Here is a 19,978-nt window from a genome sequence, read left to right as displayed (position 1 = left end):
ATTTTAGTAGATGGTATACAATGCAATAGTGTTAGATCATAAGTGGGGGCTTAAGGCAGTGTGTGTGTGTCCTCACCTATGTAGTACTTCATCTCGGTGTCGTGTTTGTTCATGAGCTCCAGCAGTCGCAGCTCTATCTGGGCCTGGTTCAGGAAGGCTTTCTTGTTCTTGATGATCTTGATGGCCACCCACTCCTGCTCGTGGTGGTCATAGGCTTTCACCACCTGCGGGATGCAAAAGGTCACAGGTCAGACAGGCAGCCATGTTGTTTGTAGTATATGCAGGTGGTAGGGGCCAAGGGAAAGCTCCTTCACCAAACAAAATACAGTCATTATCACTCTCCTCTTTCCTCTGGCCCACAAGAGCAATGACCCGTTTATTCTCCACACGTCTGAAGACATACTTCATTCACCCCATGCAACTCTTCACCTTAAACTTTGGAAGTGTTTCTCCTCTCTTTTCTTCCATCCTCTTCTTTCTCACTCCTACCCCCTGACCTATCCTCCACCTACCCCCTGACCTATCCTTCCCCCGACCTATCCTCCCCCTACCCCCTAACCCATCCTCCCCCGACCCTATCCTCCCCCACCCCCTGACCTATACTCCCCCTACCCCCTGACCTATCCTTCCCCCGACCCTATCCTCCCCTACCCCCTGACCTATCCTCCCCCTACCCCCTGACCTACCCTCCCCCTCCTACCCCTTGACCTATCCCCCCTACCCTATCCTCCCACTACCCCCTGACCTATCCTCCCCCACCCCCTGACCTATCCTCCCCTACCCCCTGACCTATCCTCCCCTACCCCCTGACCTATCCTCCCCCTACCCCCTGACCTACCCTCCCCCTCCTACCCCTTGACCTATCCCCCCCCTACCCTATCCTCCCACTACCCCCTGACCTATCCTCCCCCACCCCCTGACCTATCCTCCCCTACCCCCTGACCTATCCTCCCCCTACCCCCTGACCTACCCTCCTCCCTCCTACCCCTTGACCTATCCCCCCTACCCTATCCTCCCACTACCCCCTGACCTATCCTCCCCCACCCCCTGACCTATCCTCCCCCTACCCCCTGACCTATCCCCCCTACCCTATCCTCCCCCTACCCCCTGATCTATCCTTCCCCCGACCTATCCTCCCCCTACCCCCTGACCTATCCCCCCTACCCTATCCTCCCCCTAATCTATCCTTCCCCCGACCTATCCTCCCCCTACCCCCCTCCTACCCCTTGACCTATCCCCTACCCTACCCTATCCTCCCACTACCCCCTGACCTATTATCTCCCTACCCCCTGACCTATCCTCCCCTGACCTATCCTCCCCCTACCCCCGACCTATCCTTCCCCTACCCCCTGACCTATCCCCCTGACCTATCCTTCCCCCTGACCTATCCCCCCCCTCCCCCTACCCCCCCTAACCCATCCCCCCCCCGACCTATCCTCCCCCACCCCCTGACCTATACCTATCCCCCTATCCCCCTGACCTATCCTCCCCCACCCCCGACCTATCCTCCCCCTACCCCCTGACCTATCCTCCCCCTACCCCCTGACCTATCCCCCCTACCCTATTCTCCCCTACCCCCTCCTACCCCTACCCCTGACCTATCCCCCTACCCCCTGACCTATCCTCCCACTACCCCCTGACCTATCCTTCCCCCACCCCCTGACCTATCCTTCCCCCTGACCACCTGACCTATCCTCCCCCCACCCTCTGACCTATCCTCCCCCGTACCACCTGACCTATCCTCCCCCCACTCTCTGACCTATCCTCCCCCCTATCCTCACCTATACCATCTCTCCACTGACCTGTCCTCCCCTGTACCTTCTCTCCCCCATGTCCACTGACCTGCCCGAAGGAGCCCTTGCCGATGAGCGAGTCAATCTCGTAGCGGTCCAGCCACTTCTCCCCGTTCTTGACGATGTAGTCGTAGTTGTCGTCATCGTAGCCATCGTTGTACACCTTCCGCTCCTTCTTGGTGCTCGAGTCCTCTGGGGGCACCTGCTGGGCACGCCGCTTCTTCTTCGTGTAGTACACCTGGACACGGAGGAGAGGAGATGGCAAGAGGAAGGGCCGGGCGGGAAAAGAGAAAGAGGGGGTAAATCACTGATATTTCTCATTTTGCCACACTACTATTTGGCTAGATCTCGGAGGACCAAACCAATGATGAAACTGATATCCTTCACTTGTACATCAGTTTATGCTAATGCAGTTACATATACCTAGGGTTGAAAAACTGTTAACTTTCCAACTGGGATTTCTGGAAAACCAGGGACATTTGGGAAAGCAACCAGAATCTAATGTTTATACCAGGGGTGTAAAACTAATTTTGCCCTGGAGGCCTCATTCGGTCTTTATCGAGGTCCGGAGGGTGGCACTGAAAATTGGTTATACTTCCTCGCCGTCAATATTTTCAAAAAAATGTCTGATGTTCCCTGACCTGCTAGCTTTCATTTTGGTGCTAAGTGAGCTGGACAGTCAAGAAACTGTATGAATGTAAGTCCATTATCAATTCTACACAGTTTTGATTATTTTGTTTTAGTTATTTAGTCATTTGAAAGTATATTGAAAGCCTCCTCCCAACATAAATAATAAAAAACAAAAACATAAATAAAAACATTTTTATTTTACTCAAACCACCCGTGAGCCGGATTGGACCCTCGCGGGCCGGATCCCAGCAGGTAAACTGTGAGGTGACGTTTCCTAGAGATTCTGACTCCTGCAGCAGCAGAGTCCTGTAGGACCTGATGGCTGGCTGACAAACACACTCCACTCACCTCATTGATGTGCTTGTAAGTCTTGATCAGATCGACAGAGAGTTTTCTCAGCGGGGCGCTGGCGGGATCTCTAAAACTTGGGGGGATCCTCCTCTGCAGTATGGTCGCATCAGACAGCACCTGGAAGGGACAGGTGGTGAGGGGAGCCCCAAAACTGGCCAAGACATCCCTGAAGTATTCTAACTAGCGGTTATAAAAACTAAAGTAAGTAAAGGTCATTATACAATATGAGTGGAAGGAGTAATTTCCAATGAGATAGCTGGGCATGTTTGAGTTAACTTATGTATACAGGCAACACGGTTGCCTAGCCACAGAACAATCTATCAGTGATGGTGGTTGTAGTTGCTTGTCAATAGAGTACAGTACCAATCAAAATGTTAGAACACCTACTCATTCAAGGGTTATTCTTAATTTTTTACTATTTTCTACATTGTAGAAAAATGGTGAAGACATCAGAACTATGAAATAACACATACGGAATCATGTAACCAAAGAAAGTGTTCAGGAAATCAAAATATATTTTATATTTGAGATTATTTAAAGTAACCACCCTTTGCCATGATGACAGCTTTGCACACTCTTGGCATTCTCTCAACCAGCTTCATGAGGTGGTCGCATGGAATGCATTTTAATAAGGCACATCTGTTAATTAATTGAAAGTTAATTTGTGGAATTTCCTTCCTTCTTTAATGAGTTTGAGCCAATCAGTTATGTTGTGACAAGGTAGGGGTGGTATACAGAAGATAGCCCTATTTGGTAAAAGACCAAGTCCATATCATGGCAAGATCAGCTCAAATAAGAAAAGAGAAACAACAGTCCACCATGAAGGTCAGTCAATGTGGAACATTTAAAGAACTTTGAAAGTTTCTTCAAGTGCAGTCGCAAAAACCATCAAATGCTATGATGGAACTGTCTCCCATGAGGACCACCACAGGAAAGGAAGCCCCAGAGTTACCCTTGCTGCAGAGGATAAGTTCATTAGAGTTAACTGCACCTCAGATTGCAGCCCAAATAAATGCTACACAGAGTTCAAGTAACAGACACATCTCAACATCAACTGTTAAGAGAAGACTGCGTGAATCAGGCCTTCATGGTCGAATTGCTGCAAAGAAACCACTACTAAAGGACACCAATAAGAAGAACTTTGCTTGGGCCAAGAAACACGAGCAATGGACATTATTAGACCAGTGGAAATCTGTCTTTTGGTCTGATGAGTCCAAATTTTAGATTTTTGGTGCCAACTGCCGTGTCTTTGTGAGACTCAGAGTAGATGAACGGATGACCTCTGCATGTGTGCTTCCGCCAGTGAAGCATGGAGGTAGTGGTGTGATGGTGCTTTGCTGGTGACACTGTTGGGGATTTATTTAGAATTCAAGGCACACTTAAACAGCATGGCTACCACAGCATTCTTCAGCGATACGCCATCCCATCTGGTTTGGGCTTAGTGGAAATATAATTTGTTTTTCAACAGGACAATGACCCAAAACTCACCTCCTGGCTGCGTAAGGGTTATTTGACCAAGAAGGAGAGTGAGGGTGCTGCAGCAGATGACCTGGCCTCCACAATCATCCGACCTCAACCCAATTGAGATGGTTTGGGATGAGTTGGACCGCAGAGTGAAGGAAAAGAAGCCAACAAGTGATCAGCATTCCTCATTAATCTGGTTGAGAGAATGCCAAGTGTGCAAAGCTGTCATTAAAGCAAAGGGTGGATACTTTGAAGAATCTCAAATATATTTTGATTTGTTTAACACTTTTTTGGTTATTACATGATTCCATGTGTTATTTCATAGTTTTGATGTCTTCACTATTATTCTGCAATGTTGAAAATAGTAAAAATAAAGAAAAACCCTTGAATGAGTAGGCGTGTACAAAATTTTGACTGGTACTGTACGTGATACTGACGTGTTTGAGGTTGTGGATGTATAGTACAATCCAACAGGTTGGTCAGCCTATCATTATGTCCATTCAGTATGTGATGCTAATACCTATGTTCACGTGATGAGTTGTGGGTGTGTATAGCGTCAGTATAAGGGTGTGTGTGTATAGCATCAGGTTGTGTGTGTATAGCATCAGGGTGTGTGGTGTGTGTATAGCATCAGGGTGTGTGGTGTGTGTATAGCATCAGGGTGTGTATATAGCGTCAGGTTGAGTCTATAGCATCAGGGTGTGTGGTGTGTGAATAGCATTAGGGTGTGTATAGCGTCAGGTTGTGTGTATAGCATCAGCATCAGGGTGTGTGTGTGGTGTGCATCAGGGTGTGTATAGCATCAGGGTGTGTGTATAGCGTCAGGTTGTGTGTGTATAGCATCAGGGGTGTGTGGTGTGTGTATAGCGTCAGGTTGTGTGTGTATAGCATCAGGGTGTGTGGTGTGTGTATAGCATCAGGGTGTGTATATAGCGTCAGTATAAGGTCAGTTCCTAAACAGAGTATTATTCTAAACAGAGCATTAGAGGAGTGTCCTGTGAGGGCATTAGCCGCTGGGTACCTGTTGCTGTTCAGCCATGGAGTGGATGTTGCTGAAGGAGGGGTGGCTGTGCTGGCTCGACATGGTTGGCTCAGCGGGGGAGAAGCCCAAGGCGGCAGGCTGGCAGAGGGTAGAGGAGGGGGGCTTGCATCCTGAGCTGCTTCCACCTTCACAGGATAGACGTTGAGATGGAGGGAAGGGGGAGAAGATTTTAGAAAAAAATACATCGACATGAAGCTTCCTAACTCATCATACATACACTGGCACTGCCGTGGGTGTGGGCACGAGCACTGCACTGCAGAGGAAAAGCACACATGTGCTCTCTCACACACCCTTCTTGGCTGTTCTTTGAAGTCACACACATACACCCTATCAAGAATGTAGAGCAAGAGGGTGGGATGGCTCCTTAGTAGGGTACCACTACACAGGGCCATTTAGCTCCCTGCCAGAAAGACCACACAAATAATGGTGGAGTGAAATATCTCTATGCAAGAGGGTGTCCTGTTTCAGTAGAAAAAGCATTAGCGCAGGTCAACCTGACAAACCCGGTGTGTCTGAGTGTGTGTGTCTGTGTGAGTGTGTGACATATAGAAAGATATGAGACCTTTGTGGAGGTCAGTAGTCCACATTGTCACACCTCAAAACCAGGAGGGTATTTCCAAGCAGAACTCTTTCGCTCCAACTCCTGCTTTTATATGAAAGAGAAAGGAGTTGGCTTCTCACAAGATATAGAAGATGGAACTTAACCCAACCATTTTTTGTTGCTGAATGTTGTGAGCATTAAAATCTTCTGATTCTGTCAAGGTAGCTAGCAAAGATGGACAACGTGGGTTTGAGCTTCAATGGGACAAACCACTGTGTGATAAGACTGTTGCATCATCCTACAAAAAAATGACGAGTCACTGTTTAGTGTGCTGCTTTGCTTCGTCATTAAGTTCCACCAGACTTTTTTCTGTCAGAATCCCAGGTTCAACTTGACTGAGATTCTCTGCAGTCTTGAGACTTTGCTTTGCCTGCAGTCGAGCTAAAATGGCTGGAACACAGCAGGCTTGGTAAGAGCAGTCGAGGGTGGTATTGACAGTGCCGCACGCTCAAGCCTGATTTCCACCAAAGCCAAGACACAGCAGTTTAGACCGCTGGCTCCTGGGTAAACCTTGGCCTCTGCAGAATTTTGAACTCACTCACTTAGCTAGAGGTGGGCTGGTCGCTTGTACAAAAACAAAAAACATCCACCAGTGGCTCAGCAAACCAGCCTGGAAACTCATTCCACTGGCATTCAACATAGAAGGCGTCAGACCACGCTTTGACCTGTGGATGATGGAAGGTTTACAACAAGATGTCCATCCTGGTTGTTCTAAGTTAAAGTTTGAATCAAATTTAAGTTCAGACCAGGGTTTCCGTTAGACTGCTTTTTAGCCAATAAAAAAGAATAAAGAAAAGCTAGGGAATAAAATTGGTGCCGGCCAAAACATTGCAAAATAATGCTTTTTAACCTATTCGTCGATGGAAATACACTTGACTGGTCATGCTTATCGGTCTATTAGGTTAATTTGCATAATTCTGTGGAATTAAATTGGCGCATATACAGTACATTCGTTATGTATCATATTTATCACACGTACAGCATACAAATACAGAGCTGAAAATCTGAAAACATATACTTAATGGTTGGAAACATCACGTTTCACTACCTATGAGGCATGTCTTACCTTGCCTCAAAGTAGCCTAGCCAAAATTAGACCATATTCGAGGGAATTATTTTAAATCAACTTTTCTTACACTGTCCCATAGCCAAAGGCACAATACTAGTCACATTTGCAACCCGTGCTAGTTGTTGCATATTAGACTTCACTCTTTCTTAAATTTCGAACAGATTTTTCCATCTCTGTCACAGGAAACCACTCGTATGTGCTTTACGCTTTTGCTAACGGTCTTTCCTGCGAATTGCATTATGGAACGAACATTTGCGCGTAGCCTACTACCATGTGTGCTTTGCTGAGCTTATAATGTGAAATAATATTTTATCAACATTTTAAGCTAAATGTTCTGATCGGTTGCATCAGACTCATTTTCATGTAGCCTAGGTCTACTGGTTGTATGAATTTGGGATATCTTGTTCCACAACTGTCCCAGAGTCTGTTAGGAATGGGCCATTTCTTTCTTGACAAGCTGACCGATAAACTTTTCCACCATGGGGAAAGTAGATTGACAGGCTAGTGATGTTGCTGTTCGGTACTCTTCTTGTTCTTGTTGGAAAAGTAAACGTGCAGTTATTCTAACGTCAGAATTCAGTAAGAAGGACGCGCATCGTTGCATCCTCGACTTGCATGTTCTGTTAATATGAATGACCATCATGTAAAATGTGATTTCTGTCATTCTGAGGACTGTGGGTGGACTCCCTGATCAGGTTACACACCCAATACATGTGGGTCCGGTAAATCTCTCAACTGTCTGGTCAATTAAAAATGCTGCCGGTCAAATGTCAAGACAGGGAAAAGATGTCCCTCAACTTATACAGTCTGTCCGTCCCAAACTCTGTTCTTCACTCCAGATGTGAGGTTAGATTAAACAGAGTACATGGTGCTCCAATGACCTTACACTACTCAACAGCACCAACAGCATGTCCTGTTCAACGGTTTGGTTACTTTTAGTGCAAACCCTTTCAACACATCGTACGGAGCAATGTTCTAAGTTGCTGATGAAAATCTCAACCACTGTGCTAGAGTCCTGCAAAACCAACACATTAATTGCACGTCTCCAGTAAAGTGCAGAAAAAAATCATATGATAAGTGGTTAATGAAATTGATGAGATATTTCATAGCCAATGCTTTTATCACTGGATTTTAAAGTGAGGAATAACGGGGGTGAAATTTATCAACGACACATTACAACTTGAAATAGCCCGCCGGTCAATGGCCGTAGTTTAAACAAAGTGCAAAACAGCACGTCTGAGCACCATCAATCCTGAGGGGTGACTGCAGGAGGACACATTACGAGGGGTGACTGCAGGAGGAAACATTACGAGACTCATCTCAAACTGTTTTCTGTCTCAGCACAGATACAGAGAGAAAGAAAGAAACACACAGACACAAATATTTAGAATATTTCTTACTGTTGTTGAATTGTCAAGAAGGAACCTGCAGGTAAACACTTCGTTGAACAGTGTATACCATGTGTATCCTGTACATACGACTCATAAACCCTGAAACACAGTATGGAACCTGCAGGTGAAAACAGTATGGAACCTGCAGGTTCGTTGAACAGTGTATACCATGTGTATCCTGTACATACGACTCATAAACCCTGAAACACACACAGTATGGAACCTGCAGGTAAACACCATTGAACAGTGTAAACACATACGACATAAACCCTGAAACACAGTGGAACCGTTGAACAGTGTACCATGAACAGTGTATACCATGTGTATCCTGTACATACGACTCATAAACCCTGAAACACAGTGGAATGGAACCTGAACAGGTACCAACACATACGACTCATAAACCCTGAAACACAGTATGGAACCTGCAGGTAAACACCGTTGAACAGTGTATACCATGTGTATCCTGTACATACGACTCATAAACCCTGAAACACAGTATGGAACCTGCAGGTAAACACTTGAACGTTGAACAGTGTATACCATGTGTATCCTGTACATACGACTCATAAACCCTGAAACACAGTATGGAACCTGCAGGTAAACACTACGTTGAACAGTGTATACCATGTGTATCCTGTACATACGACTCATAAACCCTGAAACACAGTATGGAACCTGCAGGTAAACACTACGTTGAACAGTGTATACCATGTGTATCCTGTACATACGACTCATAAACCCTGAAACACAGTATGGAACCTGCAGGTAAACACTACGTTGAACAGTGTATACCATGTGTATCCTGTACATACGACTCATAAACCCTGAAACACAGTATGGAACCTGCAGGTAAACACTTCGTTGAACAGTGTATACCATGTGTATCCTGTACATACGACTCATAAACCCTGAAACACAGTATGGAACCTGCAGGTAAACACTTCGTTGAACAGTGTATACCATGTGTATCCTGTACATACGACTCATAAACCCTGAAACACAGTATGGAACCTGCAGGTAAACACTACGTTGAACAGTGTATACCATGTGTATCCTGTACATACGACTCATAAACCCTGAAACACAGTATGGAACCTGCAGGTAAACACTTACGTTGAACAGTGTACCATATCCTGTACATACGACTCATAAACCCTGAAACACAGTATGGAACCTGTAAACACATACAGTGTATACCATGTGTATCCTGTACATATAAACCCTGAAACACAGTATGGAACCTGCAGGTAAACACTGAAACACAGTATGGAACCTGAACAGTGTATACCATGTGTATCCTGTACATACGACTCATAAACCCTGAAACACAGTATGGAACCTGCAGGTAAACACTTCGTTGAACAGTGTATACCATGTGTATCCTGTACATACGACTCATAAACCCTGAAACACAGTATGGAACCTGCAGGTAAACACTTCGTTGAACAGTGTATACATGTGTGTATGACATAAAACACAGTATGGAACCTGCAGGTAAACACTTCGTTGAACAGTGTATACCATGTGTATCCTGTACATACGACTCATAAACCCTGAAACACAGTATGGAACCTGCAGGTAAACACTTCGTTGGACAGTGTATACCATGTGTATCCTGTACATACGACTCATAAACCCTGAAACACAGTATGGAACCTGCAGGTAAACACTTCGTTGAACAGTGTATACCATGTGTATCCTGTACATACGACTCATAAACCCTGAAACACAGTATGGAACCTGCAGGTAAACACTACGTTGAACAGTGTATACCATGTGTATCCTGTAACATACGACTCATAAACCCTGAAACACACAGAATGTTTATATGTACACTAATAATTCAATATTAAACTGATTATGTCAGTAGGCAGATCATTTACTGAGCAATCTTTTTCATTATTAGGACATGTGAACACCGACATTCCAGAGGTGTCTTTGATCTGCACATGTGCTAGCACCAGCAGGGCGAGCCTCCCTCTGTAGCCCGAGTGAAGTGTGTTTTAGAAGTCGTTTTCACATACAAACTTTGTCCGAATTCAGAATGAAAAATGCTCGCTGTGGTAGAACATTTATTTCCAGGAAGCCTGACCTCAGATGTGTCCATGTAAACAGGATTATTATGGAAATCCTTCTTCTTGCAAAGCATGTAAACAGTTTAATCAAACTATTATATTCATCTGACTATCCACAATAATCGCATTATTGTGAGCAGGTAACCACACTCACACCAGACCTGTATCCAGAGCTTACAGTGTTACAGTGAATCAGCCTTTCAGATCAATACGACAACGTTCTACAGCAAAGACTGTTTAATAAATCTCCATCAGCATTGGCCATGCATTGTGAGAGGTTACAGCCCAGCTTTAAAATGGTCAACAAAAATGGTCAACAGCTGCACCTGCAATGTTGTGGTTTTATGCTACAGTAATGACTGTAGATGCACTGGAATCAGAATTGCAAAGCAGTAGAAAACCGGTCTACAAAAAACCAAGAGAAATTTCAGAACGCACGGAAACTGCTGTTGTTATGAGAGGCCTTGTTCTGCCCTGGCCTCAGTTGGGAGGGATATGACGACAGTTATGAGGGCTATCTGCCGAGCACTGAGAAATGTCACACTGTGCCTTTAAATGCTGAAGTGAACACATTGAGAACTTCCTGAGTGTGACACCCCCTTCCTCTCTGGCTGCTCATTGGCTGCTAGTATCCAAGGGCTGGGCGGCGAGGTCTCTATAAATAAACCTGGTAGCTTGTGCTGTATCAGCAACCCTTCCCACAATGCTGCTCTCGCCCTCCCTCTTCCTCCTCTAATTCGCTCTGCATGTTACCTCTCTCTCCCTCTCCCTCTGTCTCTCTTGCTCTCTCAGTCTCTCTTGCTCTCTCAGTCTCTCTTGCTCTCTCAGTCTCTCTTGCTCTCTCAGTCTCTCTTGCTCTCTCAGTCTCTCTTGCTCTCTCAGTCTCTCTTGCTCTCTCAGTCTCTCTTGCTCTCTCAGTCTCTCTTGCTCTCTCAGTCTCTCTTGCTCTCTCAGTCTCTCTTGCTCTCTCAGTCTCTCTCAGTCTCTCTTGCTCTCTCAGTCTCTCTTGCTCTCTCAGTCTCTCTTGCTCTCTCGCTCTCTGTCTCCCAGTCTCTCTCGCTCTCTCAGTCTCCCAGTCTCTCTCGCTCTCTCAGTCTCCCAGTCTCTCTCGTTCTCTCAGTCTCCCAGTCTCTCTCAGTCTCCCAGTCTCTCTCAGTCTCCCAGTCTCTCTCAGTCTCCCAGTCTCTCTCAGTCTCTCGCAGTCTCCCAGTCTCTCTCGCAGTCTCGCGCTCACTATCTTGCTCTCTCGCGCTCTCGCTCTCTCGCTCGCGCTCTCGCTCCCTCACTCGCGCTCTCGCTCCCTCGCTCGCTCGCTCGCTCGCTCTCTCGCTCCCTCGCTCCCTCACTCTCTCGCTCCCTCGCTCTCTCGCTCCCTCAATCTCTCGCTATCTCACTCTCTCACTCTCCCAGTCTCTCAGTCTCTCAGGCTCTCTCTTTCAGTCTCCCAGTCTCTCTCGCTCTCTATTTCAGTCTCCCAGTCTCTCAGTCTCCCACTCTCTCAGTCTCAGTCTCTCAGTCTCTCACTCTCACTCTCTCTCGTCTCCCACTCTCTCAGTCTCTCTCTCTCAGTCTCTCTCTCTCTCTGTCTCCCACTCTCTCAGTCTCCCACTCTCTCAGTCTCCTCTCTCTCAGTCTCTCCCTCTCTCTCTCAGTCTCCCACTATCTCAGTCTCTCTCTCTCAGTCTCCCACTCTCTCAGTCTCAGTATCCCAGTCTCCCTCTCTCTCAGTCTCCCACTCTCTCAGTCTCCCACTCTCTCAGTCTCCCACTCTCTCAGTCTCCCAGTCTCTCTCAGTCTCCCACTCTCTCTCGGTCTCCCACTCTCTCAGTCTCCCACTCTCTCAGTCTCCCACTCTCTCAGTCTCCCACTCTCTCAGTCTCCCACTCTCTCAGTCTCCCACTCTCTCAGTCTCCCACTCTCTCAGTCTCCCACTCTCTCAGTCTCCCACTCTCTCAGTCTCTCTCTCTCTCTCTCTCTCTCTGTCTCTCTCTCTCTCTCTCTCTCTCTCTCTCTGTCTCTCTCTCTTGTCTCTCAGTATCCCAGTCTCTCTGTCTCTCAGTATCCCAGTCTCTCTCTCTCTGTCTCCCAGTCTCTCTCTCTCTCTCTCTCAGTCTCTCTCGCTCTCTCAGTCTCTCTCGCTCTCTCAGTCTCTCTCGCTCTCTCAGTCTCCCAGTCTCTCTCTCGTCTCCCAGTCTCTCTCTCTCGCTCTCAGTCTCCCAGTCTCTCTCGCGCTCTCAGTCTCCCAGTCTCTCTCGCGCTCTCAGTCTCCCAGTCTCTCTCGCTCTCAGTCTCCCAGTCTCTCTCGCTCTCAGTCTCCCAGTCTCTCTCTCTCTCTGTCTCCCAGTCTCTCTCGCTCTCTCAGTCTCCCAGTCTCTCTCGCGCTCTCAGTCTCCCAGTCTCTCGCGCTCTCAGTATCCCAGTCTCTCTCTCTCACTGTCTCCCAGTCTCTCTCGCTCTCTCAGTCTCTCTCGCTCTCTCAGTCTCCCAGTCTCTCTCGCGCTCCCAGTCTCTCTCGCGCTCTCAGTCTCCCAGTCTCTCTCTCTCTCAGTCTCCCAGTCTCTCTCGCGCTCCCAGTCTCTCTCGCTCTCAGTCTCCCAGTCTCTCTCGCGCTCTCAGTCTCCCAGTCTCTCTCGCGCTCTCAGTCTCCCAGTCTCTCTCGCTCTCAGTCTCCCAGTCTCTCTCGCGCTCTCCCAGTCTCTCTCGCGCTCTCAGTCTCCCAGTCTCTCTCGTGCTCCCAGTCTCTCTCTCGCTCTCAGTCTCCCAGTCTCTCTCGCTCTCAGTCTCCCAGTCTCTCTCGCGCTCTCAGTCTCCCAGTCTCTCTCGCGCTCTCAGTCTCCCAGTCTCTCTCGCGCTCTCAGTCTCCCAGTCTCTCTCGCGCTCTCAGTCTCCCAGTCTCTCTCGAGCTCTCAGTCTCCCAGTCTCTCTCGCTCTCAGTCTCCCAGTCTCTCTCGCGCTCTCAGTCTCCCAGTCTCTCTCGCGCTCTCAGTCTCCCAGTCTCTCTCGTCTCTCTCAGTCTCCCAGTCTCTCTCGCTCTCTGTCTCCCTCTCTCGCGCTCTCAGTCTCCCAGTCTCTCTCGAGCTCTCAGTCTCCCAGTCTCTCTCGCGCTCTCAGTCTCCCAGTCTCTCTCGCGCTCTCAGTCTCCCATTCGCTCTCTCGCGCTCTCAGTCTCCCATTCGCTCTCCCACTCTCTCAGTCTCCCACTCTCTCAGTCTCCCACTCTCTGTCTCCCACTCTCTCTGTCTCTCTCTTAGTCTCTCTCAGTCTCTCTCTCTCTCAGTCTCTCTCTCTCAGTCTCTCTCTCTCTCAGTCTCTCTATCTCTGTCTCTCAGTATCCCAGTCTCTCTCTCTCTCTTTCTCCCAGTCTCTCTCGCTCTCTCAGTCTCTCTCGCTCTCTCAGTCTCTCTCGCTCTCTCAGTCTCCCAGTCTCTCTCGCGCTCCCAGTCTCTCTCTCGCTCTCAGTCTCCCAGTCTCTCTCGCGCTCTCAGTCTCCCAGTCTCTCTCGCGCTCTCAGTCTCCCAGTCTCTCTCGCTCTCTCCCAGTCTCCCAGTCTCTCTCGCTCTCAGTCTCCCAGTCTCTCTCGCGCTCTCAGTCTCCCAGTCTCTCTCGCTCTCAGTATCCCAGTCTCTCTCTCTCACTGTCTCTCAGTCTCCCAGCTCTCTCAGTCTCTCTCTCTCTCAGTCTCCCAGTCTCTCTCGCTCTCCCAGTCTCTCTCGCTCTCAGTCTCCCAGTCTCTCTCGCGCTCTCAGTCTCCCAGTCTCTCTCGCTCTCAGTCTCAGTCTCTCGCGTCTCTCAGTCTCCCAGTCTCTCTCGCGCTCTCAGTCTCCCAGTCTCTCTCGCTCTCAGTCTCCCAGTCTCTCTCGCGCTCTCAGTCTCCGTCTCTCCCAGCTCTCTCAGTCTCCCAGTCTCTCTCGTCTCCCAGTCTCCCAGTCTCTCTCCCAGTCTCTCAGTCTCCCAGTCTCTCTCGCGCTCTCAGTCTCTCCGTCTCTCTCGTCTCTCTCAGTCTCTCCCAGTCTCTCTCGCGCTCTCAGTCTCCCAGTCTCTCTCGCGCTCTCAGTCTCCCAGTCTCTCTCGCGCTCTCAGTCTCCCAGTCTCTCTCGCTCTCAGTCTCCCAGTCTCTCTCGCGCTCTCAGTCTCCCAGTCTCTCTCGCGCTCTCAGTCTCCCAGTCTCTCTCGCTCTCCCAGTCTCCCAGTCTCTCTCCCAGTCTCTCAGTCTCCCAGTCTCTCGCTCTCAGTCTCCCAGTCTCTCTCGCGCTCTCAGTCTCCCAGTCTCTCTCGCTCTCTCAGTCTCTCTCGCTCTCCCAGTCTCCCAGTCTCTCTCGCTCTCAGTCTCCCAGTCTCTCTCGCGCTCTCAGTCTCCCATTCGCTCTCTCGCGCTCTCAGTCTCCCAGTCTCTCTCGCTCTCTCAGTCTCCCAGTCGCTCTCTCGCTCTCTCAGTCTCCCATTCGCTCTCTCACTCTCTCAGTCTCCCATTCGCTCTCTCAGTCTCCCATTCGCTCTCTCAGTCTCCCATTCGCTCTCTCAGTCTCCCATTCGCTCTCTCAAGTCTCCCATTCGCTCTCTCTGTCTCCCATTCGCTCTCTCTGTCTCCCATTCGCTCTCTCTGTCTCCCATTCGCTCTCTCTGTCTCCCATTCGCTCTCTCTGTCTCCCACTCTCTCTGTCTCCCACTCTCTGTCTCCCACTCTCTGTCTCCCACTCTCTCTGTCTCCCACTCTCTCTGTCTCCCACTCTCTCTGTCTCCCACTCTCTCTGTCTCCCACTCTCTCACTCTCTCAGTCTCTCTCTCGCTCTCTGTCTCTCGCTTTCTCAGTCTCTCACTCTCTCAGTCTCTCTCACTCGCTCTCTCAGTCTTCCAGTCTCTCTCGCTCTCCCAGTCTCCTAGTCTCTCTCGCGCTCTCAGTCTCCCAGTCTCTCTCGCTCTCCCAGTCTCTCTCGCTCTCTGTCTCCCAGTCTCTCTCGTTCTCTGTCTCCCAGTCTCTCTCGCTCTCTCAGTCTCCCAGACTCTCTCAGTCTCTCTCGCTCTCTGTCTCCCAGTCTCTCCCAGTCTCTCCCGGTCTCTCTCGCTCTCTCGGTCTCTCAGTCTCCCAGTCTCTCTCGCTCTCTCAGTCTCCCAGTCTCTCTCGCTCTCTTAGTCTCCCAGTCTCTCTCGCTCTCCCAGTCTCTCTCTCAGTCTCCCAGTCTCTCTCGCTCTCTCAGTCTCCCAGTCTCTCTCGCTCTCTCAGTCTCCCAGTCTCTCTCGCTCTCTCAGTCTCCAAGACTCTCTCAGTCTCTCTCGCTCTCTTAGTCTCCCAGTCTCTCTCGCTCTCCCAGTCTCCCAGTCTCTCTCGGTCTCCCAGTCTCTCTCGGTCTCCCAGTCTCTCTCGGTCTCCCAGTCTCTCTCGCTCTCCCAGTCTCTCTCGCTCTCCCAGTCTCTCTCAGTCTCCCAGTCTCTCTCGCTCTCCCAGTCTCTCTCGTCTCCCAGTCTCTCTCGTCTCCCAGTCTCTCTCGCTCTCCCAGTCTCTCTCGCTCTCCCAGTCTCTCTCGCTCTCTCAGTCTCTCTCGCTCTCCCAGTCTCTCTCGCTTCCCAGTCTCTCTCGCTTCCCAGTCTCTCTCGCTTCCCAGTCTCTCTCGCTTCCCAGTCTCTCTCGCTTCCCAGTCTCTCTCGCTTCCCAGTCTCTCTCGTCTCCCAGTCTCTCTCCCAGTCTCTATCCCAGTCTCTCTCAGCTATCCCAGTCTCTCTCGCTTCCCAGTCTCTCGCTCTCCCAGTCTCGCTCTCCCAGTCTCTCTCGTCTCTCTCTCCCAGTCTCTCTCGTCTCCCAGTCTCTCTCGCTCTCCCAGTCTCTCTCGCTCTCTCAGTCTCCCAGTCTCTCTCGCGCTCTCAGTCTCCCAGTCTCTCTCGCTCTCTCAGTCTCCCAGTCTCTCTTGCTCTCTGTCTCCCTTGCTCTCTGTCTCCCAGACTCTCTCGCTCTCCCAGTCTCTCAGTATCCCAGTCTCTCTCGCTCTCTCAGTCTCTCTCTCTGTCTCTCAGTCTCTTTCGCTCTCCCAGTCTCTCTCGCTCTCGCAGTCTCCCAGTCTCTCTCGCTCTCCCAGTCTCTCTCGCTCTCCCAGTCTCTCTCGCTCTCAGTCTCACAGTCTCTCTAGCTTTCTCAGTCTCTCGCTCTCAGTCTCTCTCTGTCTCTCTCGCTCTCTCAGTATCCCAGTCTCTCTCGCTCTCTCAGTATCCCAGTCTCTCTCGCTCTCTCAGTATCCCAGTCTCTCTCAGTATCCCAGTCTCTCTCACTCTCCCAGTCTCTCTCTCAGTCTCCCAGTCTCTCTCTCACTCTCCCAGTCTCTCTCTCTCCCAGTCTCTCTCTCAGTCTCCCAGTCTCTCTCTCAGTCTCCCAGTCTCTCTCTCAGTCTCCCAGTCTCTCTCTCAGTCTCCCAGTCTCTCTCGCGCTCTCAGTCTCCCAGTCTCTCTCGCTCTCAGTCTCCCAGTATCTCTCGCTCTCTCAGTCTCCCAGTCTCTCTCGTCTCTCTCAGTCTCCCAGTCTCTCTCGCGCTCTCAGTCTCCCAGTCTCTCTCTCGCTCTCAGTCTCCCAGTCTCTCTCGCGCTCTCAGTCTCCCAGTCTCTCTCGCGCTCTCAGTCTCCCAGTCTCTCTCGCTCTCTCAGTCTCCCAGTCTCTCTCGCGCTCTCAGTCTCCCAGTCTCTCTCGCGCTCTCAGTCTCCCAGTCTCTCTCGCGCTCTCAGTCTCCCAGTCTCTCTCTCAGTCTCCCATTCGCTCTCTCTGTCTCCCACTCTCTGTCTCCCACTCTCTCTGTCTCCCACTCTCTCTGTCTCCCACTATCTGTCTCCCACTATCTGTCTCCCACTATCTGTCTCCCACTCTCTCGCTGTCTCAGTCTCTCTCAGTCTCTCTCTGTCTCTCTCACTCGCTCTATCAGTCTCTCACTATCTCAGTCTCTCTCAGTATCCCAGTCTCTCTCTCTATCTCAGTCTTCCAGTCTCTCTCGCTCTCCCAGTCTCTCTCGCGCTCTGTCTCTCTCGCGCTCTCAGTCTCCCAGTCTCTCTCGCTCTCTCAGTCTCCCAGTCTCTCTCGCTCTCTCAGTCTCCCAGTCTCTCGCTCTCTCAGTCTCCCAGTCTCTCTCGCTCTCTCAGTCTCCCAGTCTCTCTCGCTCTCTCAGTCTCCCAGTCTCTCTCTTGCTCTCTGTCTCCCAGTCTCTCTTGCTCTCTGTCTCCCAGTCTCTCTTGCTCTCTGTCTCCCAGTCTCTCTGCTCTCTGTCTCCCAGTCTCTCTCGCTCTCCCAGTCTCTCTGTCTCCCAGTCTCTCTTGCTCTCTGTCTCCCAGTCTCTCTCGCTCTCCCAGTCTCTCTCGTCTCCCAGTCTCTCTCGCTCTCCCAGTCTCTCTCGCTCTCCCAGTCTCTCTCGCTCTCCCAGTCTCTCTCGCTCTCCCAGTCTCTCTCGCTCTCCCAGTCTCTCTCGCTCTCTCAGTCTCAGTCTCCCAGTCTCTCTCAGTCCCTCTCGCTTCCCGGTCTCTCTCGCGCTCCCAGTCTCCCAGAGTCTCTGGCACTCTCAGTCTCCCAGTCTCTCTCGCGCTCTCAGTCTCCCAGTCTCTCTCTCAGTCTCCCATTCGCTCTCCCGCTCTCTCTGTCTCCCACTCTCTCTGTCTCCCACTCTCTCTGTCTCCCACTCTCTCTGTCTCCCACTCTCTCTGTCTCCCACACTCTCTGTCTCCCACACTCTCTGTCTCCCACACTCTCTGTCTCCCACACTCTCTGTCTCCCACACTCTCTGTCTCCCACTCTCTCTGTCTCCCACTATCTGTCTCCCACTCTCTCGCCGTCTCAGTCTCTCTCTCGCTTTCTCAGTCTCTCTCTGTCTCTCTCACTCGCTCTATCAGTCTCTCGCTCTCTCAGTCTCTCTCAGTATCCCAGTCTCTCTCTCTATCTCAGTCTTCCAGTCTCTCTCGCTCTCCCAGTCTCCCAGTCTCTCTCGCGTTCTCAGTCTCCCAGTCTCTCTCGCTCTCTCAGTCTCCCAGTCTCTCTCGCTCTCCCAGTCTCTCTCGCTCTCCCAGTCTCTCTCGCTCTCCCAGTCTCTCTCGCTCTCCCAGTCTCTCTCGCTCTCCCAGTCTCTCTCGCTCTCCCAGTCTCTCTCGCTCTCCCAGTCTCTCTCGCTCTCCCAGTCTCTCTCGCTCTCCCAGTCTCTCTCGCTCTCCCAGTCTCTCTCGCTCTCCCAGTCTCTCTCGCTCTCTCAGTCTCCCAGTCTCTCTCGCTCTCCCAGTCTCTCTCGCTCTCCCAGTCTCTCTCGCTCTCTCAGTCTCCCAGTCTCTCTCGCTCTCTCAGTCTCTCTCGCTCTCAGTCTCTCTCGCGATCTCAGTCTCCCAGTCTCTCTCGCTCTCTCAGTCTCCCAGTCTCTCTCGCTCTCTCAGTCTCCCAGTCTCTCTCGCTGTCTGTCTCCCAGTCTCTCTCGCTCTCAGTCTCACAGTCTCTCTAGCTTTCTCAGTCTCTCGCTCTCTCAGTCTCTCTCGCTCCCAGTCTCTCTCGCTCCCAGTCTCTCTCGCTCCCAGTCTCTCTCGCTCCCAGCCTCTCAGACGCTCCCAGTCTCTCTCTCAGACTCTCCCAGTCTCTCTCTCAGACTCTCCCAGTCTCTCTCTCAGTCTCCCAGTCTCTCTCAGTCTCCCAGTCTCCCTCTCAGTCTCCCAGTCTCTCTCGCTCTCCCAGTCTCTCTCGCTCTCCCAGTCTCTCTCGCTCCCAGTCTCTCTCGCTCCCAGTCTCTCTCGCTCCCAGCCTCTCAGACTCTCCCAGTCTCTCTCTCAGACTCTCCCAGTCTCTCTCTGACTCTCCCAGTCTCTCTCTCGCTCTCTCAGTCTCTCTCGCTCTCTCAGTCTCTCTCGCTCTCTCAGTCTCTCTCGCTCTCTCAGTCTCTCTCCCAGTCTCTCTCCCAGGCTCCCAGTCTCTCTCTCAGGCTCCCAGTCTCTCTCTCAGGCTCCCAGTCTCTCTCTCAGGCTCCCAGTCTCTCTCTCAGGCTCCCAGTCTCTCTCGCTCTCTCAGTCTCTCTCTCAGTCTCCCAGTCTCTCTCGGTCTCTCAGTCTCCCAGTCTCTCTCGGTCTCTCAGTCTCTCTCGCTCTCTCAGTCTCCCAGTCTCTCGCTCTCTCAGTCTCCCAGTCTCTCTCTGTCTCCCAGTCTCTCTCAGTCTCCCAGTCTCTCTCTCAGTCTCCCAGTCTCTCTCTCAGTCTCCCAGTCTCTCTCTCAGTCTCCCAGTCTCTCTCTCAGTCTCCCAGTCTCTCTCTCAGTCTCCCAGTCTCTCTCTCTCTCTCAGTCTCTCTCGCTCTCTCAGTCTCCCAGTCTCTCTCAGTCTCCCAGTCTCTCTCTCAGTCTCCCAGTCTCTCTCTCAGTCTCTCTCTCAGTCTCCCAGTCTCTCACGCACTCTCAGTCTCCCAGTCTCTATCTCGCACTCTCAGTCTCCCAGTCTCTCTCTCAGTCTCCCAGTCTCTCTCTCAGTCTCCCAGTCTCTCTCTCAGTCTCCCAGTCTCCCTCCCAGTCTCTCTCCCAGGCTCCCAGTCTCTCTCTCAGGCTCCCAGTCTCTCTCTCAGGCTCCCAGTCTCT

The 19,978-nt window shown here is 50.7% G+C and overlaps 1 protein-coding gene across 5 annotated transcripts in view; it reads right to left on the bottom strand.

The window, feature by feature from the left end:
• The window catches only part of LOC135522050 (dual specificity tyrosine-phosphorylation-regulated kinase 1B-like), an 88,618-nt gene that overhangs the window by 5,835 nt on the left and 62,805 nt on the right, over positions 1 to 19,978 (bottom strand). For all 5 annotated transcript variants that reach the window (XM_064947960.1, XM_064947955.1, XM_064947957.1 and 2 more), the window contains exons 2-5: positions 5,260 to 5,405; positions 2,772 to 2,891; positions 1,843 to 2,031; positions 77 to 224 (exon numbers count right to left, since the gene is read on the bottom strand). In XM_064947960.1, coding sequence (XP_064804032.1) covers positions 77 to 224; positions 1,843 to 2,031; positions 2,772 to 2,891; positions 5,260 to 5,322 — 520 coding nt within the window. In that variant the 5' untranslated portion in view covers positions 5,323 to 5,405. The remainder of the gene's footprint in view (positions 1 to 76; positions 225 to 1,842; positions 2,032 to 2,771; positions 2,892 to 5,259; positions 5,406 to 19,978) is intronic.

This window comes from Oncorhynchus masou, chromosome 30, assembly GCF_036934945.1.
Source record: "Oncorhynchus masou masou isolate Uvic2021 chromosome 30, UVic_Omas_1.1, whole genome shotgun sequence".
NCBI lineage: Eukaryota > Metazoa > Chordata > Actinopteri > Salmoniformes > Salmonidae > Oncorhynchus > Oncorhynchus masou.
Note: the sequence above shows the minus strand (reverse complement) of the source record. Positions and strands in the feature narration are given on the sequence as shown.